Source organism: Procambarus clarkii, chromosome 90, assembly GCF_040958095.1.
Source record: "Procambarus clarkii isolate CNS0578487 chromosome 90, FALCON_Pclarkii_2.0, whole genome shotgun sequence".
In the NCBI taxonomy this organism is placed as follows: Eukaryota; Metazoa; Arthropoda; class Malacostraca; order Decapoda; family Cambaridae; genus Procambarus; species Procambarus clarkii.
The window spans coordinates 9798036-9825424 of NC_091239.1; the positions used below are offsets into that span (position 1 = coordinate 9798036).

The following is a 27389-nucleotide window of genomic DNA, read 5'->3' on the forward strand; positions in this document are numbered from 1 at the left end:
CAGAAAGCTACAACATGAAGATCATGCAAAAATGGTCTGAAAGATGGCTACCCGACTTTAAACCAAAAAAATGTAAAGTAATACAAGTGGAAGACTACGAGTTCTTCAAATCCAAAAAAGATTTAGAAGTAGACATAACACCAATCCTGCCACACACACACACACACCACCAGACTCATTACCAACAACTACACAGCTTGAAAACATTCAAATAGTTCCAGGACTTTGGATAAGGGCACATCCAAATCACTGTACACCACCTACGTGAGACCAGTGCTATAGTATGCAGCCGCAGCATGCAGTTTCCATCTAAATAAAAATACGAGAAAGCAATGAAAGTTTAGAGATGATGTAGGACCAGCCCCAGAACTGAGAAAACAGCAGCACATTTAAAGCCAGCGAACTAAATCATATTACCTTGGAAGAGAAAGGAAGAGACATGATTGGACATACAAAATCTTATGGAACGATGCCAAAATAAATAAGAAAAAGTGTAAGATGTGTAATAGTAGAAAGAGTTTGTGGTTGGAGGCAAGAGACAAGTTACACGGGGGTTATGGAGAAACATTTACTTGGGCTAAGAATTAAGTAAATGATGTGTGGCTAAGCGGTGGTAGGCTAACACAACATACATATTTTAATGTAGATTTTGCAAAGGTCATGTAGATGGGATCAATTGTATTAAAGACAACCAAACATTGTAAAGGTGGGACCCAAGAGCTGACTCTTGGGACCTGCAGCAATGATGTGCGCACATGCGCCCCACACACGTGCACACGCACACACCCGCTGCTTGACACAGGTGTGTCCCAACACCTGTGTACGAGCAGGTGTCACCCAGCCACTCCCCAACCAACTCTGGGGTTCGTCCCAGACCTCGAGAAAATCAAACCATTAACCATACAACAAAAATAGATTCACAGAGTATAACCAACTTGTGTATAAAACATACCCGTTAGCCACACGGGCCCCAGCAACCTTCTCACTGCCTGAAACAAGTCTTACTGAAGTCTGAAGCATCACAAACAACTAGACAAACAAGCCGAAGTAGTTATGCAAGCACTTACGAACCTGTAAACCTTTTCTCAATCTTTGGCGGCTTTGTTTACAATTATTAAACAGTTAATGAGCTCCGAAGCACCAGGAGGCTGTTAATAACAATAACAACAGTTGATTGGCAAGTTCTCATGCTTGTAAACTGTTTAATAAACGTAAACAAAGCCGTCAAAGATTGAGGAAAGACGTACACGTTCGTAAGTACTTGCGTAAATGCTTCGGGAATCAGGCTCTCTGGTGTATACGCCACCGGACGTGTTCCTTCAACACGTAACGCGTCGCAAATATGGTAGTCCATTAACAGTACTCGCGTAATAGTACTAAGGTACATGTGATTGCCAGTGTTAGCTCCTGAGTCGTCCCCCTCCGAGTCGCTCATTAAACAATGGCTCTCGACCGTCTTGTAAATGATCTTGGCATGACATAGGGGGTGTGTGTGGACCGCCGCTTCTCCCGGCTCCCGCCACTTGAGCAGCACTTGCACTCGAGTGCTGCCTTACAGCCCTATGGTTCATCTTGGTCTCCAGTTACCTCCCGTACTCTACCAGCCCGCGAGGGAGCGAGGGAGAGCGAGGAAGAGCAAGACCAAGAGAGCGAGAGAGAGCGAGAGTGCTCATGTGCCTGTGCATGCAAGGTGTTGACCTTCGTGCACGTGCAAGAAGCCTCATCTTGCACAAGTGCCGTCTCCCTTTGCCCCCTTCGCGGGCCATCAGTGTTGCAGAACAGTCACCACCACTTGCCTCCTGCAGGTCCCCGTCACCTCCACACTAAGATAATGTCTAGGTTACTCAAGACATCTTAGTGCTCAACACCACAAATGGTCCCCAGAACAGCCTATCTTCCCAACAGTCTGAGAGCACTTTGGTTTTCCATTAACAGATAACTTCCTTTTCAAACTGCAAACTAGCAGCTTGTTCTCTACTGCTTATTGCTACGAGAGACGTGACTATCCATATATACAATGCTAACCAGCATCGACAATTGCTAATGGCTTCCATGGACAGGGTTAGAGACGTTGCGTTCCAGTCCTTTAACAACCAGGTACCCAATTACTGCTGGGTGAACGAGGGCACACTGGTTAATATCAGTGCCCAGATGACCTTCCCTGCCCAGGATACGAACCCACACCAAATGGCTTGTGAGAGGAGTTACCACTGCGCATCAAGTCCTTTGTTCAATTTCACACTGAAAAGGAATGAAGAGCTCCACAACACAATCAAACGTATTCATGACTCAGATACAAAATTAAATAATAATAATCTGGCAATCGGTTAGCGTTACCAAGGTAACCTTTGAACTCTGTTGTCATTCAGTAACTCCGTCGCCCGCTGTGTTGACCCTTGACCTGTGTTGACCCTTGACCTGTGATGACCCTTGACCTCACCTGTGTCATCAGAAGCACGCGCCAGTCCACACTGTGTTCTTTGCTGTATTTCTTCACACAACATTATGTCCTCCCAGGGTACATCTGGAGAGCCTTCACTCCCAAGGGGCCGAAATAACGAAGTAATCACACCGAATCAACACATTCAAATGTCAAACTAAAAACCACACATTAAATTTGCAACATGGCAAGGTAGAACCCACTCAATTGCTTGGGATATAAAATAGGTCAAAAATAATCCAAAAAAACAATGACAATTTCTGTTACAATAACGAAGAGGAATATATTATAAAGTCTTAGTGAGGATCTTTAATATGTCACCCTTGGCTAGACAGTTTTGTCTATATGCAATTATTCTTAAATTATTTAGCACTCAAGAAGTCTATGAGAGTGGAGTAGCCTCTTAAGGTGAGGGGAAATGGGGCCAATAACTAGAGAGAGAACAGGAATGTCTCCTTAGACAGATGTGAGGAGATAAAGGGGGGGGGGAGGTGGAGGAAGAGAGAGAGAAGGGAGAAATCTATGTTAGGCTCACACAACACTACACCTGCTACTGCACCATCACACAAGGAACACCAACGTCTTCGCCAACTGACCGGTTAAGAAGCAGTCAAAAGGACAGCACGACTAATATAAATCTTAGTCCGCCAAGTCTCGAAGATGCCAAACCATCCACACAGTTAAGCAATCAGGTCACTGTGTTAATTAGCAGAGACAACAAGGCCCTTAGACACACAGACATGACGACAAGGTGGCAATCACGTGACCTTAAGCCCATTCTGCAACGACTACAGTTCCAGAGATGACTGGCAGAGTAGCTATTTGTCACGTGATCTCCAGATAACAGGCAGCTGTTAGAATAACCACTGAGGCTATTGCAACTAGAGGGAGTTGTACACACGGGCCGTGGTTGGAGTGCAAGAGAGGAAGGTAAGGAGGGGGGAAGGGGCACACACACGCTACCTACAGCGTCGGATGGGTGTGGTGGGGACGGCTGTGGTGGTGGTGGTGACGGTGTGGCGACTGACTCCCATGGTGGCCACGGCAGGAGGACTGGGCCCCCGAGCCTCCGGGGACCTGCCTGCAGGGGTAGCAGGCCCCACACCTGCAGAGGAACGTGTGGCATGACTACCGGCGCCCCTGGCGGTGGTTCCACCAGCTGCTGACGGTCCTGCTGCGACGGTGGCTGATGTTTTGATAGCGGAACAAGGCGCAGCAGGAGTCAGAGGCGGCTCAGCAGACCCGAAGGACACTGAAGGAGATGGGAAGGAGGCCACAGAGGGGCGAGCAGCAACCACCAACTTGGGTGGAGTGACTACGCCAGCAGGCGCGGGAGAAATGGGAGCAGAAGCAGAGACAGGAGCTAGGGTAGGAGGCTGAGGAGCAGAGACAGGAGCTAGGGTAGGAGACCGAGGAGCAGCGTCCGAGCGAGTAGGACCTCCAGACGTCGTGGAGGCCGAGGAGTCCTGTCGCTTGCAACAACCTGCAACACGGGGACAAGTACTGTACTGCCGGGGCCTCAACCCTCCACCTCACGCCCTCACACACTAAGGAAAACAAATTATTCACTTGCTAAAGTACAGTGATGCACGTCACAATAATTAGGAGAAAATGTCATGTGATGGGGTAGAGGCTGAAGCCACGCTGAAGCCGAAGACATGCCAAGCTGTGTCATGGAATATCTTTCAGCTTCACGCTGCATCTTTTAGATAATTGAGAAAATATCTAGGAAATATAAAAAGGTAAGAACTTTCAGCCCACCATCACAATGGTGGTGACCTTGGCACTTTGAACTTGGCTCTTAGAACTTAAGGTAACAAGGTAGGTACCTATCAGTGACTACAGGGGAAGTGAGCTCTAGCTCTTGATGCCCCGTCTACCAGCCTTCTCGTACCTGCTGCGTTTCAACTTAATTATTCTGATGTTCGAATTCTTTATCAAGTCTGGCCTTAACGTTGTCGATGGAGGTGGCTGTCACAACTTCCACTGAATTCCACTTGTTGAACACCCTTACAGGGTACGAGTATTTCTTTACATTTCTTCTTTAAGACGTAAACTGTACTTCCAGCTCCCACTTACGTCCCCGCCCCTTACGTTAAAACTTGTCATAAAACCATCTTTTCAATTTCACATTCTAGACTTTAAGGAAAGTATTAGGCCTCCTTGGTGAGGAGTAGGTAGGGGTACACGGCGACACACTCCCAGCGATCAAACGTCTAGGGACGACCCCCACCAGTACAGAAATACCTTTCCTAACTTTCACGCCGTCTCCCCTTTGTCTCTACCTTCTCAGACACCTTCTCATCCCCTCTACCATCACATCCCTAGCACCCCGCCCCCTCCCCTCTCACAGCTCCATCCTATCTACTTTTCAGGAAATGTAGATATTTATCTCTCAGAATGTTTGGTAATATGTTTATTGTTTGTGATGTGTGTCTATGTATGTATTAACACGATGTACTGAACGGGGTGAGAATAGCTTGAGCTACCTCATCCCTTTGTGTGTATTTTACCTCAAACTTATTTCAATTTCAATCTACTTTTCCTCAGGTAAGAAGAGGGAAGGTGGGACGGAAGGAGACATGGGTCTCTTCCCTTTGGCACCGGCGCGGCAAAAACCCGGTCCGGGGCTAGTGCCGGAGACGGGCTATATCTGGCCACCAGCATCACTGCTACTACGGCGACTACTGCCTCCCAGCCACGCCCTGCCCCAACACGCCCATAGCCACCACCACCACCAGGGCCCTTAGTCCAAGATCTTCCAGTGTCATTCACCTCCGTCCTGGCCCTTACCGCGCCTCCGGATCAGCTCCAGTGCCCCTTGTACCTCCGAACCAGCTCAAGTGCCCCTTGTACCTCCGAATCAGCTCCAGTGCCCCTTGTACCTCCGAATCAGCTCCAATGCCCCTTGTACCAAGTCTTGTAGTGATGACCCAACAAATCTCACCTGGTCTTTGGCCTGGATCGTCCACTATGGATCATTGTCCTCTAATGACTCCAGATCCCATACCATCGACTCCATGAAAGACTAAGGAAAAGGGTTGTTTTGTGGAACCAATTACCGGCGTAAAGTGGTGGAGTCCCTCGATTGTTTCAAGCGTGGGTTGAACATGTATATGAGTAGGATTGGATGGTTATAGATAGGAGCTGCCTCGTATGGGCCAATAGGCCTTCTGCAGTGTTCTTTGTTCTTATGTTCTAACTTAAAATTTTAAGGTGGTCATTCAAGTCTCGACCTCCTGGACGGACTTTCCCCCCCACCCCCCCCAAGTCCTCATGTACTAGGAGATTGGTAAGACCGGGTCCTGCAAGACCCTAAACCCACAGGGTGGACAAGACTAGGACTGTCCTCCCCCCCCCCCCTTCCACACATCATGGGGTCGAACAAGGCCTAAACATGAAACAAAAACAAAAATATCCAGAAGGCCTTTTGACCTAACAAGAAAACAGCTGTTGTTTACATCCACCCAAAACTCACTCATTTGTGTCACCTACGCTTGAAACAATTCAGCATTCAAACGTCTACTACCCGTTAATTTGGTCTACAAAACTATACCTCTCTTTTGAACAAATCCACAAGGGCCGTGATGAGGGTTCGAACCTACGTCCGAGAAAATCCCAGACGCTGCCTTAATCGACTAAGCTACACCATATCTTTCCAAACCAATACTTATAAACAGGTTTGTCCCAAATCTAAACTTATCCAATTTATCTCTAAACGTTTCAAGTTGATGCAGATACACTTAAAACCTTATATATATTCCCTTTGTCACAACAGGAGGTCAGACACCGGCTGTGACAGGTAAGAGTGCGAGGAAACATCGACCAACAAGATTAACTGAAGCAGCCAGGTGAACTATGTTTTCAACCCTGACAAGATGGAGGAAGCAAAAGAGATGTCGCCAGGTTTCGGAGAAGTTCAAGATGATTTCCAAGACCTGAAGGAGAGTTGGATGCTATACAAGCACCAATTGAAGCACGTCTTGTTCAGAGCTGCATCCAGTGGCCCCCTGTTGTAAGGGCTACATCCAGTGGCCCCCCGTTGTAAGGGCTACCTACATCCAGTGGCCCCCCTGTTGTAAGGGCTACCTACATCGAGTGGCCCCCCTGTTGTAAGGGCTACCTACATCCAGTGGCCCCCCTGTTGTAAGGGCTACATCCAGTGGCATCGTCCACCCCCCCCCCACACACACACACAGATCATCAACATATGAGAGACTAGCCACCTGTTCCAATGCTCTAAGATCAAGTCAGGTGAGGAACGAGTCCTCTGGGTAACCTAAGACAGGATTCATTAAGTATTTACTAATCTACTCACGAAACCTATTCATCTTTACCCAATCAAGGCGAACTTGCTTACATTTATTAAGTAATTGATTAGCTCCAAAATGATGCCAAGTTGAATATAATAATAATAACCTTGCATTGTGTGGTAGTTTTCCAATCCCAAACTGATTAAGAAATGTAAACCGAGTCGACATGGTTGAGTAATCATGTTGAGGCTTCGTAAGGAGATGAAGTAAATGCTTAGCCACTCCTGGTCGTAGACTCCTGCCACCATTTTATAAAAGGAAATATTAAGGAGTGAGCAACCTAGGCCCTCTAAAGGCTTGCCCTCAGTGTATACTAATACATTGTAAACTCAAATATGAGGCTGTTCAAGACCGTTGTTACCAGTTGCTACAACTTTAAGGTGTGCAATTAGGGGAGAATTATGTAAGAATACCTGCTGGGAGCTGACCATGATCTCTTGTGCCATATGTAAGCCATTTTTTGCTGCTTTCTATCGCTCACGGGATGACTACGGGGCGCCCAATAAACCTGAATCCTAAATTTTTTAAATTTTGCGCCGAGGGGCGAGTTTATTGGGCAGCGCCACTCATCTTGTGAGTGGACATACCGCCATAGCAGAATGTACAACACTCCCCTATAGAATCCTTTCCACGAACCATGAGAAGGCGTTGATGGGGGTCACGAACCATCGGAGGGAACAGTCAACGAGGACAAAAATTATGAAGCCATGAAACAAGGATACAACATAATTACCCCATGAGACCAAGAGATACGGCAGGAAGTGCAAAATAGCCCCGATGAAAAGCAGAGTTACAACACTGAAAGCTGAGATAGAACTATCAACATCAAGAGACCAAGATTGTTCAACATCGAGGTATGTTCAACATCGAGGCATGTTCAACATCAAAGAACAACATATTGTTCAAAAGAGAACTTTATAAAGCCCCTCCAGTGGGTACTCAAACTGTGATTCACACGTCGGATTGCTAGCAGCTGGGTTCAACAGCCTGGTAGATCAGACCACCATCCAGCAGGAGGCCTGCACAGAGACTGGGCCGCGGAGGACGTTGATCCCGGAACCAACGGAAACTTTGTTTTTCTTTTGGAGTCAAGATGATGGAGAGGTGCAGGTCAAGAGAAAAAGTTTAGAAATGGGAAAAACAGAGTAGAAGTTATGAGGGAGTGGGAGAGGGGGGAGGGAGAGGGGGGAGGGAGAGGGGGGAGGGAGAGGGGGGAGAGAGAGAGGGGGGGGAGAGAGAGGGGGGGGAGAGAGAGGGGGGGGGAGAGAGAGGGGGGGGGAGAGAGAGGGGGGGGGGAGAGAGAGGAGGGGGAGAGAGGAGGGGGAGAGAGGGAGGGGGAGAGAGGGAGGGGGAGAGAGGGAGGGGGAGAGAGGGAGGGGAAAGGGAGAGGGAGAGGGGACGTTGGGCGTCTTCTCAATGATGAAGATGAGCGGCTGAATATTTATAGGTCCAAGCGTCAGATTTTGGCGGCTCAGCCACCAACTAACCCCCTCCGTACCACCCCACAACCCCCTCCCTCTTCCCTCCCCCCACTAGCCCCAACACACACACACACACACACACACACACACACACACACACACACACACACACACACACACACACACACACACACACACACACACGAGGCGGGACCAAAGAGCCAGAGCTCAACCTCCGCAAGCACATACAAGTGACTACAAATAGGCGACCCCACACACACACACACACACACACCCCCACGCGTCAATGTTTGCTGACAGCCAACCCATCCTCCTTAAATTTAAATTAAATCCCCCGTTTAGACAGTACCTATTCTGACGGTCGTCAATAGTCACGAATTCGTACATGTACGAATTCGTCCGTGTGTTGGGTGGGTGGTCGTGGTGTAGTGACAACCAACCTATTCATAACTTTATCAACACCCCTGCAACTCTGACCTGCAGTACACAACCCTTATATACTCCTCAATGCATCAATCCTTATCCTGCTCATCTATCACCCTTCTACTGGTCACTCATCCGACAACCTGCCAGACCTAAACTCTAGCAAGTACCATTCTTAACTGTATCATTCTCTCCGATCAATCTCCCCAGGACCAAACAAGCATCCTCGTTTGTTTCTCCCCTCACAAGCACCGTCTGAAGACGCAGCATCACTTACCAAGATGCAGATAACTATCTCAAGCCAGAGCATCCTCTCAGGCCTCCACGTGGTCCCATAAAAATAAAATACTGTACGAGACAGCGTTAGTGCTTCCCCGCCTCTGTGCCACAGGGTGAAGACCCCGTGTGAAGGGAATTATGCCACAGGGTGGAGACCCCGTGTGACGGGGAACTATGGCCAGTAAGGTCAACATCAATCACAAAACAACTTCTAGACTCGTAAAAGAGGTTGCAAGGTGTTGCCTCGAAGCTGTTATCACCTTCAGGAGAGCCAGGCACCTTTCTCAAGTGCCAACCTGTTATGTCTTTAAGGCGACCGGCTATACTCGAGGCGGAGCCCCTCCTACTCTAGAGAGCTGTCAACCTCTCAAGGACCAGCTGTACGTACTCGAGTGGCCCATACAAATGGTTCTACTCCCGGTACTGTCAACATGTTAGCCCAGCTGTCAACGTGTACTCCGGTACTGTCAACGGTCCCAGAGTGTGTCAGTACTCGTGTGGTACTCCGCCCAAGACGTCTCGCTTCATCAAGGTCGACACTGTACGACACTATGGAAATTATGATCTTTGTGTTGCTTTCTGGATGTGGCTGTGAGAGTCTGGCCCTGGGCCTCGGGTGAGTGTGTTGTGCTACGGCTCTTTGGTCCCGCTTCTCAACTGTCAATCAACTGATGTACAGGTTTCTGAGCCTATTGGGCTCTATCATATCTACACTTGAAACTGTGTATGGAGTCAGCCTCCACACACAGTTTCTATGTGTGTACACACACACACACACAGTGTGTGTGTGTGTGTGTCTCTACATACCAGAGATAGAGGGGCAAAAATGATGATCGCCGACATGGTTGTAGCGAGAAGGGGGAGGGGGGAGGAAGGAAGAGACGAGATTGTGTTTTTTGCCGTGATGGTGAATAAGAAAGTGAAAGGAATAATTGAGAGTGGGTGGTACAGAGGAAGGGTGGGGGGGGGGGGGGGGGAGGAGGTATGGAGGTTGTGGGTAGTAAGGAAGATAAAGAGGGGGGGAGGGGGGGTGGGAGAGGCAATGTTGCACCAGCACCAGGCTATGCCCCATCCCCCCCATGACCCCCCTCCCCTCCCCACCTTCTACAAGAGTGAGTCACTCCGAGGCAGCAACAACTACTCAACAAAACAGCCCCACGAACTTTCACATCACAACTGAGTAAGGAAACTCACCAATGCTCACCGCCCTCGATACATCTACACATTTACAATAACCATCAAAGCAAATTTCAATGAAATACTTCAGATATATATATCCGGAATCAAATATTCTTGCCTTAAAATAAATTACACAAAAACAAATCAAACTCATCTACCCCGGGGTGTCTAAAGTCTTTTATATAAAAACTTTAAACTTCCTTCACTAGGAACGGCCGAGATTATAATATTAAACTCTTATAAAAATTCTCAAAAGGAAGAATTGGGTAACATAGTGTCGTGGAAGGTTTTATAAATTTAGTGTAAGTGCAATGGAAATTTACCCCCTTCCCTTAAATTTAGTGTCAGGGTGTACGGGATGGGTATTAATGTCGGCGAGAGCCCTGACGCCACCCTCCCAAGATAGCAGCCGCATCACTGGCGCGCTGCCCCTCCCTCCACCTCGCTGCCACGCCGCACGATCACTATCATACAACGCTGCCACGCCGCACGATCACTAACCGTACAACTCTGCCACGCCGCACGATCACTATCATACAACGCTGCCACGCCGCACGATCACTAACCATACAACGCTGCCACGCCGCACGATCACTATCATACAACGCTGCCACGCCGCACGATCACTAACCATACAACTCTGCCACGCCGCACGATCACTATCATACAACGCTGCCACGCCACATGATCACTAACCATACAACGCTGCCACGCCGCACGATCACTAACCATACAACGCTGCCACACCGCACGATCACTAACCATACAACGCTGCCACGAGGGATTCCACCTCTGAATTCTCGACTGTGCGTCGAGAACGAACCCTACCATACTACATAGACCCCAAATATAACCCAAGACAACATAAATAATGTGACATTTGTATATATATTCATCAACTTGCCCTGAAAAAATATTTGAAGAATTTGAGAACAGTGACGTCTTAAGATGCGAGTGATATACCAGGATATACTGAGATATATCATGAACAGCGATATACCAGGAACTATGACGCAAGCGTCACAGACATCTTGGGATCAGGACCCAACCTACGCGGTTATATTCATTCATATGAATATCCCTGTTAAACGAGACGGTAAACTAATATACCAGATTATCACGTTATAACTTGGGTTATACATGCCGATAGAGTGGCTCTCGGATACTATTGAGTTCACCCGTTTATACGTGTTTTTAGAGAATGTCCCATTTAACCAGCATCTGTACTTACACGAAGCAGTGTGCCTTGTATATATAATACAGGGCACAATATATAATATATTATATCTATATATATCTATAAATCTATAAAAAATATATAAATAAATCTATAATAAATAAATATATAAATAAATCTATAATAAATAAATATATAAATAAATCTATAATAAATAAATATATAAATAAATCTATAATAAATAAATATATAAATAAATCTATAAAATCTATAAAAATATAAATAAATCTATAAAATAAATCTATCTATAAAGCACACAGAAACTGTATTGGAGGGGACCTACATTCCCTCCAATGCGTTGTGTGTGGTTTCCTCCGAGGCTATGGGTCCCCCTTCCAGCCAGAGGTGGTACTCTTATATCTATATATATCTTATAATATATATTATATATATATTATATATTAATATATAATACAGTCTGTATATGAAAGATTTAAAACATCTTTCAACTATGTGAAGGTCAAGTATTAATGACTAAAAAGTAATACTAAAAAGTGATTCTTTTATGTAATATGAGAATTATATAATGAATCTCATATTAGTGCTTGAAAAAATAGATTATATTTCTGGTGATTAATATTAATTACTACAACTATTCTTAGTGTGTTTACGAGGACTTAATAGATGGGAGAAGTAACGCTAATGTGACTTAGACATTTATGATGAAAGCTATATAGGGGTGGATACTCTATAGTAGATATATGTAGTGGTAGAAGCACAGTACCATTGTGGGTAGATAAGAGTGGTAGACACCACTTCTACACTTCAGTTTCTCTTTCAAACTGGTTATAGTACTTTTTTTTTGCCCGTAGAGGGGTTGTTCCAGATCTTAAGGCGCCTTCACTTCAATGGGCTCCTGCCTCGACTAAGCCGGACCAGGGTTCATCAGGTTTTTACCCGTCCCGTTACGAAACCTGTACATCTTTTCCTCATAGTAGCTTAGTCAGCATCTATGAAACAATTTGCATGCTTAGAAACTTGTCAACTCAAGCTTATTGTTGCAAACAACTTCTTGGCAACTTCAGACTTGAGACTTCATACTTCATTTATCAAGCAGCTTGAGACTTCAGCGCTGAAGCTGTTTGATAAATGTAAGGTAAGAAGTCATGACTGAAGATGTAAATGTTTCGTAAGATAGTGTGTAGATATGTTATACGAGTCTTATATAACCACTATTATTACAGAGTGCTAGTAATTAAGATGGACCGATCTTGTTGATGGTTATCTTGAGATAATTTCGGGGCTTAGCGTCCCCGCGGCCCGGTCCTCAACCAGGCCTCCTTTTTGTTACACCCACCCCCCAGGAAGCAGCCCGTAGCAGCTGTCTAACTCCCAGGTACCTATTTATTGCTAGGAGAAGGCGACTGACAGCTGAGTGGACAGCGCTTCGGATTCGTAGTCCTGAGGTTCCGGGTTCGATCCCAGGTGGAGGCGGAAACAAACGGGTAAAATGTTTCTTTCACCCTGATGCCCCTGTTACCTAGCAGTAAATAGGTACCTGGGAGTTAGCTGCTACGGGCTGCTTCCTGGGGGATGTGTAACAAAATGGAGGCCTGGTCGAGGACCGGGCCGCGGGGACGCTAAGCCCCGAAGTAATCTCAAGATAACCTCAAGATAGGTAAACAGGGGCAGCAAGGTGAAAGAAACTCTGCCCATTTGTTTCCGCCTCCACCGGGGATCGAACCCGGAACCTTGGGACTATGAATCCCAAGCGCTATCCCCTCAGCCGTCAGACCTCATATTACAGAGGGGTAATACAGCATTACCAGCACCCTGCCAGGTACAAAATAGCAAAATAATTTGATTTCAATATGTTCATAGATTCGGATATAACGACAACTTTGATTTTAAAGTAAAGGGGCTCGATTCACGAAGCAGTTACGCAAACACTTACGAACGTGTACATCTTTCCTCAATCTTTGACGGCTTTGGTTACATTATTAAACAATTTACAAGCATGAAAATTTGCCAATCAACTATTGTTATAAACAGCCTCCTGGTGCTTCGGAGCTCATTAATTGTTTAATAATTGTAAACAAAGCCGACAAAGATTGAGAAAAGATGGACAGGTTCGTAAGTGTTTGCGTAACTGCTTCGTGAATCTGGCCCCTAAGAGCGCCATGAACGGGGAAGGCGGGCCCGCCATACCTTGGCGCGCGCGCCAACATTCCCAGACATCAGGCAGACGGCAGCTCGTCTCCTTGATGTTCCCGCCACAACACCGTCCTCCTACAAAGAACATCGCTTTTCGATCGTACGCGTTACACAAGGCCAAAAATTGCCGTACAAGAACATGGAAGAGGCTGGCGAAAGTGTCGTACTGTCCCGTTTTCTTTTTGGGTCCTCTGGTTGGTTTGGAGAGACCAATTTTAAATTCACCGTTTTCTTGACGTTGGGTTAAGCTTCAGGAGAACAGGCTGTGTGGTTGGTATTCTCAGATATCCAGAGTTACTTTGATCGACCCCAATCTCGGTAAAGATAGGTGTTAGATAAAGATAAAGAGATAAAGACAAGCTATTGCATATCCAACTGCTGACCCTATTTTAATTTACGGCGTAATTTGTTTAATATACAAAGAAATACATAAATTATGTTTTTAAGATGAAGAAAGATGGCACTATTCTTTACAAAGATATTTACATATCTTAGCATGGATTATACACTGGTTTACAGGTGTTTTCAGAGATGCACATTTGTTTAAGTATATTTTCTCTAAACCCATAATTCTCCTGTACCCTTTAGCTTACAGACTGGGGGATACAGTGCTTACTGAAGCTTCATTCCGTGAATGTAAAGCATTTAAGCTCTACATCTGTGTGTAGTTTAAAAGTTTTTGTGGTTGCTTAAGCAAGCTCTCATAATGACAATCAAATCAGTACAATTTCCACAAAATCATAATTTTATTGCAAGACATTCTGCTACATGCAATTTTAAAACGATTACAAAATGTCATATTTAGCATGCTAGACAAAATTGTGCGCTAAAAGCTACTCCATTGAAAACGGGAAACATGATTCTCATTACAAAACGCCCATCGCAAACAAAACAAAAAATTGAGGTGTAGAGACGCAGTACAATAAATGTGCACACCTGAGCAAGCCACGAAGTGTACACAATAGTACACAATGGTGTACATGGTGGGCATTACCTGTGAAGCATAGTACCCCTCTACAAGACGTACCCAGGTCCAAGGTCTCCAGTTGAGCCGAGCCTGAGGCCAGGTAAACACAGCCAGGAAGGAAGGAAGAACATGGGTTACTGGCCCCCCATTTACGGGTGAAACTCTCACCGTCCTGTTATAGCATACACAGCCTTAACGACCAGTCCTCATGCTTAATGCAGCGAGGGTTTGTACGCTATCAAATCAGCGTCTAAAGTGAGGTGCTGCAGTGGAAGTTTTTTTGACTAGTTAAAGGCACTTTTCCTCTCGCTAAAGAACGTCTACTTTCATACGTTAATGGATAGATAAAAGCACTGCAAATAAGACGCTTATCAAGACATGAGAAGAGGCTGGCCATTGATCTAGACATTTTCAACAAGATGCATAGCATTTTTATTCCATCATTCAATTTACTCAATGTCTGCTATTTTATGAAATTAAAATTTCCTGTTAAAGGCTGTTGAATTTTGCTTAAAATCAAAGCCTATCATTTTTAGTCATATTATTAATTAATGAATTAAGCGTTACGTTGATATTTCATTATTTATCGTAAAACATAATATACAACACTGATGAATATAATGCAACACCAACACTTGGATTACTAGTCTCCCTTTCACGTGAATTATAGGAGGTGGTCAAGGATTAGCTTTCAAATCATCGAATGATACTATTGTTTATGACTTGTTATGGTCTCCAATTGGCCAATTGTAGTTAGTATCTAGATCTTTATATGTATAACTGAAGGAAATTTACTCCAACTTTCACTACACGAGTATATACTGTCCAATGACATTGAATATAATGTACTTTTTTACTATATTCCTAATAGTTTCAAATTGACTCCCACTCCCCCATTAATTTCCATTTTAGAGGCATAAAATAGAACAAATTTGCTTCAATTTCCCCTTATTCGTGGTGAAATTAGCCATTCAGTCAATAGAAATTGTACAATGACTCCATTACCGACATGGATAACTTTAATGGTCTAATCACAGTAGAATATAAAACTTGTATCAATGACTTACCTAAACCATCGTTCTCAATCTCTATGGCAGCATGGAACGGAAAGAGACAACAGATTAAACAAAATATCAATAGGTGTTGTTAAAGATTCGCTACCTGGAACAAAAAGTTCCAAGTAGCACGGGCTATGGTGAGCCCGTAGTGCCTTTCATCAACAGGTGGTCAAACTAAAGAACAGGTAACGCTTGGAGTCGTGACCCTTGGACTCCGGTAGGAAGTCCCCAGAACCTCTTCCTTTGCCAAGAGTCAGAACACTTGTTCACTTTCAACCCCTGCAGCTTTCATGAGAGGTTCACCTCTGTCGTGGTGGCTTAGTTGGTACTTGCTAGAGCTAAGAGCTGCTTGACAACCCCACAATTCAACCCCCACAACATTAGGAGGGTAGAACTAGCCTAAGTAGCTCTATCCTCTCGAGATATATCTAATTGTCTCAAACGCACTTGGACTTTAACCACACAACAGTTGTCTAACTCCCGTACAAGTGTTAGCCTGTTTTGTATATAGACCTAACGTTATTGTCAATTCACACTTCCAGTGTCACTTCATGCAGGTCGGCGTTCAATCCCCGACCGTCCATAAGTGGTTGGACCACCATTCCTCCTCCACCGTCCCATCCCAGAGCCTCTTCAAATTCTCAAACCGACTGAATCCTGTGCCTTTACTAATGGCTCTGTGCAGTTAGGCACTGGTAGAACAGGTTGTGCATGTGCAGTATATAAAGGGAATGGAATGATCATGACTAGTACACAGAGATTGAACAACTGGGCAAGCACGACACAGACCGAGCTATTGGGCATTTATCTAGCCACTGAATACCTTAAGCTCAATGGTGGTAATAACAATGGAGTTATTTTCTGTGACTCTAAAAGTGCTCTGTAGTCCTTAAATAACCCATCACAATGTATGTCGGAAGTAGCTTGCAATATTAAATAAAATGTAATTTTTACCAATGATAATAACTCTTTTATAAAACTTGTGTGGATCCCATCCCATGTTGGAGTTGGAAAACATGACTTTGTAGATCGATTGGCCAATGAGGCTTGCAGGAAAGAAAACATTGATTATGACTTTGGACTATCTAATGCAGTTATTAGAAACATACAAATTAAAGAAATTAATTTAGATTTAGAAGAACTAAGAAATGCCCAGAGACCTGAAAGCTGCAGTATTAAAAGTTATGACAAGTTTTGTAATAATAGGTATTTGTATGGTCAGCACAGTAACCGGACCAGGCAATGTGATGTAGTCATTGTGCGAATTCGCCTTGGCTATACACATATCTGGCAGGTTAGTGAGGCTGAGCCACAACCAGAATACTCAGATTGTAAACTCTGTGATAAACCTTTAATGCATTCACTAGAACACTATATTGATGAATGTGAAACCGTAGAGGACTTTAGAGCTCCTGGCCTCTTGTACCACCAACTGTGTAACTATTTCATTGACTCAGGTGTTCTGGACGACATCCTAACAATTTATCCAAAATTTGCTTGTCCATTTTAAAGAATGAAGAACTATTTTTATTTATATTACTTCTAAGCTGCATAACTTATGAACCCATCCCTGCCCTTGTGTGGCAGTGCACAATAGAAAGTTGTTTTCACATATCCATACATTAAAACATTGATTGTAACCATGATATATATATATGTGTGCTTCAGCCTACAGTTTAGACCTATTGTCTTATGTATGACCCTCTGTCCTGCGTGACAGTGAATACCAGCATTATCCTCACTTTAATAAGACTATCAGAATCCTCAGATTAGGCAAAATTGTAATTAATTGTCAATAAAGATGTTAATAATAAATTAAGAATCTTATCCTGACCCAGTGCAAAACAGTTCTTAATCCCCCTGATAGGATTCCCTTGCTTTCCGGTGTCAGAAACCGTGTGGGTGTAGTGAAGATGTGGGCGGGTGTGGGCGGGGAGAGACCTAGTTACATCACAAACTCAATTGGCCAAAAGAGCCTTTATCTAGGTTAGTCCTCATCCCCCCTAACCCACCAACACCCAGCAATGGGAACTTCCACCCACTCCCTCCCCACCCCCTCCCCACCCACTCCCCACCCCCTCCCCACCCACTCGCCCCAACCCCCCCAGTCCCATGAGGCAATGTACCATGCCCTTAAGTTCCGAGTTCACAGTTAGGAATGCATAATGCATGACACCACAACTTGGATGGTCCGGGCCAGTGTTCAGGTATAATCTGGGGTGAGTAATTTATACGACCACCGCATTCGTTCATGTCCCTGCTGCTGAGGGCACCGGCGGAGCACCTGCCCCCCTCGCCCCCCTCATTAATGCTGCGGTGATTAACTGTGAATTTATTATTGTTGTTGAGCCCAGATTCATGTTGGGGGGGAGGGGAGACAGACAGAGAGAGAGACAGAGAGAGAGACAGAGAGAGAGACAGAGAGAGAGACAGAGAGAGAGACAGAGAGAGAGACAGAGAGAGAGACAGAGAGAGAGACAGAGAGAGAGACAGAGAGAGAGACAGAGAGAGAGACAGAGAGAGAGACAGAGAGAGAGACAGAGAGAGAGACAGAGAGAGAGACAGAGAGAGAGACAGAGAGAGAGACAGAGAGAGAGACAGAGAGAGAGACAGAGAGAGAGACAGAGAGAGAGACAGAGAGAGAGACAGAGAGAGACAGAGAGAGACAGAGACGGAGATACAGACAGACGGAGACACTGACAAAGACATTGACAGACAGACACACAAACAGAAACAATCACAGACAAAATTAATCATCTAAGAGACATGAAACAGAAGGTAAAGAGCAGCCAAGACAACCACCGCCCCACAACTACGGATCATCAACATTCACTGCTCGTCTCTCCCACCAACGGTAATTGGGGACCTGGTTGTTAAGCGATTAGGGGGTCGTGTTCTGCCCTAAACAAGTAGGCTAAGTATTCAGGCGAGTTGAGGAAGAGTGAGCTCTTAACCCCCCCCCCTCCCCCCACACACTGTGCTGTGGGAGTAGCTCTTAGCCTCCCCACAGACTGTGCTGTGGGAGTAGCTCTCAGCCCACACATCACCCTTTGGGAGGAAGAACTCTTAGCCCCCCTTACACAACACGCTGTGGGAGGCAGAGTTATTAGTTTGGTACGCAAAAGCCTGAAGACTAATGCCGTACAAACTCCAAAATTGAACAATATTTTACAGCCCCAACCCAACTTAGAGTACCAAAGGCAGCCAGCTATCAACCACTATCTGAAATAATTACTAAGAGTGACCACTTGCCTAATTCACCTACACCACTGAGTCGTCCTGGCCCGATACTACGTCCTTACCTGTGGAGGGGGAAGATATACATTAATATGTTATGTTTGCTGTGTAAAATACACAAAATATACATCTGTGATGTTTGTATAGTATGTGGGTGTTTGTCAAGGGCAGCCACTCCTCCTCCTCCCACACCCTCACCCCTTCCCCTACCTCAGTTGCGTACCAAAGGGGTCACTGCTTTACGTCATGTAAATGACGTATTAGGAAGACAGTGAAAGACTACAACTACAGGAGGAATGGGTAGACGGAGGGCAGGAATGGGTAGGGGAGGGCAGGAATGGGTAGGGGAGGGCAGGAATGGGTAGGGGAGGGCAGGAATGGGTAGGGGAGGGCAGGAATGGGTAGGGGAGGGCAGGAATGGGTAGGGGAGGGCAGGAATGGGTAGGGGAGGGCAGGAATGGGTAGGGGAGGGCAGGAATGGGTAGGGGAGGGCAGGAATGGGTAGGGGAGGGCAGGAATGGGTAGGGGAGGGCAGGAATGGGTAAGGGAGGGCAGGAATGGGTAAGGGAGGGCAGGTCGACGTTTTGATCCAGGACGGACCAAAACGTCGTCGTCCCTTCACTTTCTAGTGTGTCGTCTGGTCAACAAGTCTTCAAGTTACTTCAAGTGTCTTCCTTCAACACCAACATGCATGCAAGCTTAACTAGAGCCACACTTCCTTTTATCACAAAGGTTCCTTTGATGTCAACAAACTACTAATTTTGCTGTGTCCTCAGCTAAATATGTCTCCAGTTGACTCATTATGGACGAAATGAGATCCAATGAATCTGTAATAACAAGAATTCGTCTAGAATACGTCTATCCTAGGAAACGTCTAGGATACAAGTACCTATGGAGATCCGGAATGGAAACACTTAAGCAGGAGAATTGCAGAACACTTGGCACGGGAGACATCTCCCGTCACGCAGGGTGCAGTCGCACCTCCACAGATCTCCAGTATCAGCTCTTGATACTGGTAATGGCCCAAAAGGGCCACCACTTACGGGCTATTCATGCCCGTGCAACCTTTTGGGTGGTTTAATCTTCATCAATCAATCAGAACACTTGGAACTAGATGTTGACAACCCACTGACCAGTACCTGAGACTCCTCATGTAAGAAACGTCTGAAATATTTGTGTATTACAAATTCCACACCGAGTTAGGAAAACATTATAGATACTGTTCTAAAAAAATAAAAAGATATTCCCTCTCTGCATGCAAGATAACTTAAGACTGAGCGTTGGTGAATGTTAATCTCCATGTTTGACGATGTGTCCACTTGAGACAGTGAAGCACGTCCCAGCTGCGTCTGGGTACACAAGTGACAGGATGAACAACCCACTGAATGTTGTTCTGACTGTGTTGTTTCAAGCGCGGGTTGGACCTGTATATGAGTGGGATTGGGTGGTTATAGATAGGAGCTGCCTCGTATGGACCAATAGGCCTTCTGCAGTTACCTTTGTTCTTATGTTCTGACTGTATATGTTGCTATGGCGGCATCTAGCAACGGTTTCGCTTCATGCAGGTCGGCGTTCAATCCCAGACCGTCCAAGTGGTTGGGCACCATTCCTTTTCCCCCGTCCCATCCCAAATCCTTATCCTGACCCCCCTCCGTATATATATATATAGAGAGAGAGAGAAAAGTAGGCGGGAGATGAAGAGCTATGATGCCTCAGTCACCCATAGACACTTTTTCTGGGTTGTAGTAGAAAAAGCGAGAAACCTTTACTTTTGGGGGCAGGACCCCCAACTCCCCCCCCCCACCCAGACTTACCCATCTCCCCCCCCAAGTCTCCGTTAATACCCAGTCAGCGCCCCTCCAATCCTCCCCCCTCTCCATCAGCTCCCAGACCCCCCCCCTCTATGAGTAAGCAGGAACCGCCCCTCATCCAGCCGCTAATCCATCCTGACGACGACAGATTAACATCACTAACCACACAACACACGACCCTCGACAACATTACAATCCAACACTAATCCAACACACGAATCATGAGCACAATAACAGGAATTAAGATTCGCTAAACATGGCATGAACAAAAACACAAAAAAACTAAATATCTTCGTTACCTAAGTTACGTTACCTAACATGGTTATCTTGAGGTTATCTTGAGATCTTGAGGTTATCTTGAGATCTTGAGGTTATCTTGAGATCTTGAGGTTATCTTGAGATCTTGAGGTTATCTTGAGATGATTTCGGGGCTTTACTGTCCCCGCGGCCCGGTCCTCGACCAGGCCTCCTATTTTTGTTACACATCCCCAGGAAGCAGCCCGTAGCAGCTGTCAAACTCCCAGGTACCTATTTACTGCTAGTTGAACATGGGGCAACAGGGTGAAAGAAACTCTGCCCATTTGTTTCCGGCTCCGCCGGGGATCGAACCCAGAACCTCAGGACTACGAATCCTGAGCGCTGTCCACTCAGCCGTCAGACCCACGGCCATATAGAAGAGGTCCTTGAAGCCGTCAACATACATCCTCTGCACTAAACCGGAAAGCCATCAGGGTGTGGAATGCAACAGCAGAGTAGTTAATAAATGGAATACATTAAATGAATGCATTTTGGTTGATCAGTCCAGCAACCAGGAGGCCTGGTCGACGACCGGGCCGCGGGGACGCTAAGCCCCAGAAGCACCTCAAGGTAAGGCAGTGATGTGGTGGAGGCTGACTCCATACACAGTTTCAAATCTAGATATGACCGAGCCCAATAGGCTCAAGAATCTGTACACCAGATGATTACACAAACAGCCTAAGCTACTCTATCCCTTTAAGATGATTTCTTGTCTCAATAAGTATACTCTAACTTGAACCAGTTGATTGACAGTTGAGAGATGGGGCCAAAGAGCCAGAGCGCAACCCCCGCAAGCACAACTAGGCGAGTACACACACAGTTGCCACATCCTGTTCACTATACACAAGAGTGGCATCTGGTGTCACGTGATCTGCCACTCACCATCACTCAACGTGACGTCACACTCCACTAGTAAGTACACCCTCTAAGACCGTCCTCTCTCCCCACCACTCCGTAAAAAATACAACTGTATTGCCCAACCAGAAACGAACGAACTCACCTGTCAGGACGCTTGACAGCTGAGTGAACAGTGCGTCGGAATCCTAGTCATGAGGTTCCGGGTTCGATCCCCGGTGGAGGCAGAGACAAATGGGCAGAGTTTCTTTCACCCTTGATGCTACTGTTCACCTAGCAGTAAATAGGTACCTGGGAGTTAGACAGCTGCTACGGGCTACTTCCTGGGAGTCCTACATCCCACCACATACCCCCTTAACAGGGGGAGATGGGTACCATACACCCCCCCCCCTATCACGGTAGAAAGGGGTAGAGAGGGGGGGAGGTGGAAGGGGGTAGAGGGGGGGGTGAGGTGAAAAGGGGTAGAGAGGGGGGGAAGGTGGCTCCAGTTACCAATATTGCTGGTGTAATAAAAAGCGGCCACACCCGTTCCCGCCCGGCCGCCGGCGGCTTAGCGACGCAGGGATTGGCCCTTTACTCCCCTCCCCCCCCCTCACCCCCCTCTTGCGGCCCGCTATGGATGAGGCGGAGGGGACAGACAGACACCTCAGGAATCTGTATACCAGGTGATTGACAGTTCAGAGGCGAAGCTCATTCCCCGCAAGCACAACTCTGTGAATACAACTAGGTGAGTACACAATAGGGAGCCGACCGGCCGGCCGAGCGGACAGCACGCTGAACACGTGATCCTGTGATCCCGGGTTCGATCCTGGGCGCCGATGGGCAGTTTCTTTCACCCTATGCCCCTGTTACCTAGCAGTAAAATAGGTACCTGGGTGTTAGTCATCTGTCACGGGCTGCTTCCTGGGGGTGGAGGCCTGGTCGAGGACCGGGCCGCGGGGAACACTAAAGCCGCCAAAATCATCTCAAGATAACCTCAAGGTTGCATCCCGGGGAAGGTCAGCACTTGGCCTAGGGGTAACCTGGCTATGTCAATGCACAGGCTTCCTGTCCCCCCCCCCCCCCAACAACAACGATAAACAAGCTGTCGTCAGACTCGATCACCGTCCCTGAGACACCTGTAATAATTGATGACCAGACCACACACTAGAAAGTGAAGGGACGACGACGTTTCGGTCCGTCCTGGACCATTCTCAAGTCGATTGTCCAGGACGGACCGAAACGTCGTCGTCCTTTCACCTTCTAGTGTGTGGTCTGGTCAACATACTTTAGCCACGTTATTGTGACTCATCGCCTGCACCTGTAATAATTCGTCAACAACAATCATACTTCGTCATTATTAAGACCCAACATGTCGGAGGTAATCTGGTCCGCGCCGACCCAGAACCGTTCCTCAGTCTGAACGTTTCAGGCGGCTTTAGACGCTCAGGATACCTTCCTAAAGCCCAAGATTAAAAGCTCTGAGAAAAGTCTTAAAATTCTATTACAGAGTTAAGCAGAAACCCTTCAGAGCGCGCGCCATAGATTGCATCCTCGTGGTGTGGGCTATTCAGCCACGAGAGGCAACCTGGGGCTAGATTCACGAAGCAGTTACGAACGTGTACATCTTTCCTCAATCTTTGACGGCTTTGGTTACATTTATTAAACAGTTTACAAGCATGAAAACTTGCCAGTCAACTGTTGTTATTGTTATAAACAGCCTCCTGGTGCTTCGGAGCTCATTAACTGTTTAATAATTGTAAACAAAGCCGCCAAAGATTGAGAAAAGATGTACAGGTTCGTAAGTGCTTTCGTGAATCTGGCCCCAGGCCTTCCGAGTCATAGAAAACGTTAATTTCATAGAATTTCAGCCGTTCCTTTTCATGATACTTTGTAATTATCACCTTTGGGACCAAACCGTACGTAATGAGACGCATTAGTTGAGAGGACAGGCTGGCGTTAACTAGATGATCTACGAGGATTACCTTTAGCAATTCACTGGATTCTGAGGATAGGAGGACAGGCTAGACTATCCCTGTGGCCTCCCGTGCGCCCAGGCTGACATAACATGGGACCTTTGAACAAATCCACAAGGGCCGTGACGAGGATTCGAACCTACGTCCGAGAGCATCCCAGACGCTGCCTTAATCGACTGAGCTACGACATGGTAAAAGAATTGTAACCAGAAATTCTACTGAATTTATTTGGATCCTGCAGCCTCTCCGAGACACAAACCAGGATTTTACACAATCTGTGTAATGGGACCTTTGACAAGCCCCCGGCTTGCTGTCCTCCTCGAGGCCACTAGTGTTAGGTAAATTCAGGTAAATAATATAATTGCATGTAGACTATTTCCACTGAGGGGGGGGGTCGTCTCGGAAAAAGGTTGAAAACTTTTCTAATAAGCCTATAATTAGGCTTATCGAGGCTCGTCCCCTAGACCTACTACTGACCTTTCCCCTAGATGCAACCCACAACAGTTGCCTAACTCCCAGTAACCTATTTACCTGCTAGGTGAACAGAGGCACAAGGTGAAAGGAAACGTGTCCACCGTCTTTATCCTCCCTGGGAAATGAACCCGGGTCCCTTAGTTGCAATCCCAAAACGTGTTCCACTGAGCTACAGGACCCCATGGGCGGACACACACAGTTTCAAGTGTAGATATGATAGAGCCCAGTAGGCTCAGGAACCTGTACACCTGTAGACTGACGGTTGAGAGGCGGGACCAAAGAGCCACAACTCAACTAGTACACAAATTTTACTCTGGGGCCGAGATCATGAGCCTTAGTGGGTGTGTAGGCCGGCTGAGAGCTGCCAGCTGTATAGGCCTACCCTGTCCATGGGAGCCCTGATTCTCTCCCATCTTCCCTTACATTCCCTACCCACCCTCCCTCCCTCCCTCTCCCATACACTGGCAGTTGGGTAAACACGCCTCCTCCCATACATTAAGTCCCCCCCTCTCCTCCCCCCCCCCTTTCCCAGGCTTTACAGGTATTTCAAGGTCGCTAGGCCTAAGCTGTCCCCAGCCCACCAGCCTCCATAGATTCTCTCACGCTCTTTCCTTCACATTCTCCATTGCCTAAACTTGGTAAACATTCTTTTAGTTTACCGAGACACAAAAAACAGGATTCGTTTACACATTACAAACACTGGCTATATTAACTATCATTCTGGGTGATAAACCTTTATACATCTCTCTATATCCCAATATTATACTAGCGTACAAATACAAATTAATATAAAGTCTGCAAATACACATGCAAACAATTCGTATTAGTTCACCTTTTTGGTGCAAATTCCTCAATCCCTCACTCTCCCTCACTCATATCATGTCTTGCTATTGTGACACATCTAGACTATTTGTTCAGGAACAGTTCTTATCTCCTTGTTCCTATACACATCAATCAACGGCCACTCACAAGTATAATGTATGCGGGTATGTGAACACCCGCATACAATATACATTACCGCACACCACAGTAGCTACACATTGTTCATCCTCATTCACAACTGTTCCATTGTCCTAATAATATTTCTATCCCAGCCTGAGCTTTATTCCAAAGGGTCAACTTTATTTACAACACATCTGATCCTATGAGTGAACAGACCACTACAGTAGCATGTACAACACTCCCCAATAGGAAGAAAACCCGCTGGGTTGTTCATCCTGTGAGTGAACACTGTACCATTGCACAATAGTAGCATGTAAACGACCCACAATAGGATCCAGCTGGGGTGTTGTTCATCCTGTCACTTGTACCCAGAGGCAGTTGGAACCGTCTACTACTTATATATTATATACAACTTATATATACGAAAGACTACTTATATATTTTCCAACCCACAGGCCTACATTATCTTGCAATGTAAAGACAATTTTTTTTTAGCTGTATTCGAAGAAAAAAAATCGAGAAAAAATCCAGTGGGATTTGTTATATATACACAAATTCCAAATGTTTCTTAGGTGGACGCAGTCTTGAGTATTCCTTGGGATCAATACAGCCAGGTTGATCAACTTTAGTATCAGGACCAAAGTTGCTCATCAACCTATTATAGACTAATAATGTTTCCCATCAACGATAAACACCTCAGTGTTTCCAGGCTGCCTGAATAGACAGTACGAGTAGTCTCCCTGAATAGACACTACGAGTAGTCTGCCTGAATAGACAGCACGAGTAGTCTGCCTGAATAGACAGTACGAGTAGTCTCCCTGAATAGACAGTACGAGTAGTCTCCCTGAATAGACAGTACGAGTAGTCTCCCTGAATAGACAGTACGAGTAGTCTCCCTGAATAGACAGTACGAGTAGTCTCCCTGAATAGACAGTACGAGTAGTCTCCCTGAATAGACAGTACGAGTAGTCTCCCTGAATAGACACTACGAGTAGTCTGCCTGAATAGACAGTACGAGTAGTCTCCCTGAATAGACAGTACGAGTAGTCTCCCTGAATAGACAGTACGAGTAGTCTCCCTGAATAGACAGTACGAGTAGTCTCCCTGAATAGACAGTACGAGTAGTCTCCCTGAATAGACAGTACGAGTAGTCTCCCTGAATAGACAGTAAGACACGTAAACAATGGCTGCTACACCTCACTCCTGGAACAGAAATAGACAGGACAGCAAGGTTTTTGACTGATCAATACTTGAGAGAGTCAAGCTCCCTCCTGGAGGCAGACAAGCCTCTAAGGTAGACTTTAGCCTCCTCTTAGGGGCGGTCGTGGGAAAGTCCCATGTTGCCTGGCTTGGGGGGGGGAGGGAGAGAGAGAGCAAGAGAGTGAGAGAGAGAGACAGAGACAAACATCTCTCTCTCCCACTCCAGTTATCTATTCATGTCTGGCGGTACCATGTACCATGGGTCCGTCTACCTACCTACCAGGAAACGGGACGTATGGTTCCTGGGCCCCCTAGCAACCAGGAGGCCTGGTCGACGACCGGGCCGCGGGGACACTAAGCCCCGGAAGCACCTCAAGGTAGCCTCAAGGTAGGTAGCCCATCACCTGGCACAGTTTACCCAACAACAAGATGGAAGATGTCCTTCTCTAGAGGGAAGCAGTGATGGAAATACGGACGGAAGACGGGGCATTAGACGGAACCTGTCAGCTTAGGAAGAGGGGCATTTGTCGTTGGGAATAGCGGCAAATACCCTCTGGTACTGACGGCAACCCCCACAAGAATCCAGATGAATGGGGGACGGTAGGGGACAGACCATAGCTGTCCACTTCACTGATGGACAGACAGGCACGTTGTGAAGTTGCAGTGAATAGCTCGGGGAAGGTGACGAGCGTTAGAGGTAACAGCAAGCGAGGCGCTTCCCATGGACCCTAAGGGGCTCACTTAGGGGCCCGCGGCCTGGGAGAGACCCCACACCAGGGGCCCGCGGCCTGGGAGAGACCCACTCTATAGCACTGGGAAGGGGTCAGGATTTGGAATGGGACGGAGGGGAAAGTAATAGTGCATGCACTCTGCCAATCAAGGGTGAAGATTTCCCAATCGAGTGCACTTTAATTTACATCTCTAAGACAGCTGTGGAAATCACTTAAGTCATCTTAACCATCAACCATATTACAACCTCCCTACTGCAGTCATCCTCTGCACCAGTGAATGCATCAACCTGCTCTTGCATAAGACAGCACATATATGACTTATTGCTTATAGTCACTATTTCACTTATAAATAAGTATATATGTGACATTCCAAGCCATATTTTTGTTCAAGGCAC

The 27389-nt window shown here is 46.3% G+C and overlaps 1 protein-coding gene across 5 annotated transcripts in view; it reads right to left on the reverse strand.

Annotated features, from left to right (window-relative positions):
* Positions 1-27389, reverse strand: part of LOC138349737 (leupaxin-like) — a 247915-nt gene that overhangs the window by 96156 nt on the left and 124370 nt on the right. The window contains exon 2 of one of the 5 annotated variants that reach the window (XM_069318336.1): positions 3408-3923. The exons of the other annotated variants lie outside the window; for them this stretch is intronic. Within the exon in view, the coding sequence (XP_069174437.1) occupies positions 3408-3923 (516 nt within the window). The remainder of the gene's footprint in view (positions 1-3407; positions 3924-27389) is intronic. 5 annotated transcript variants of the gene reach the window in all.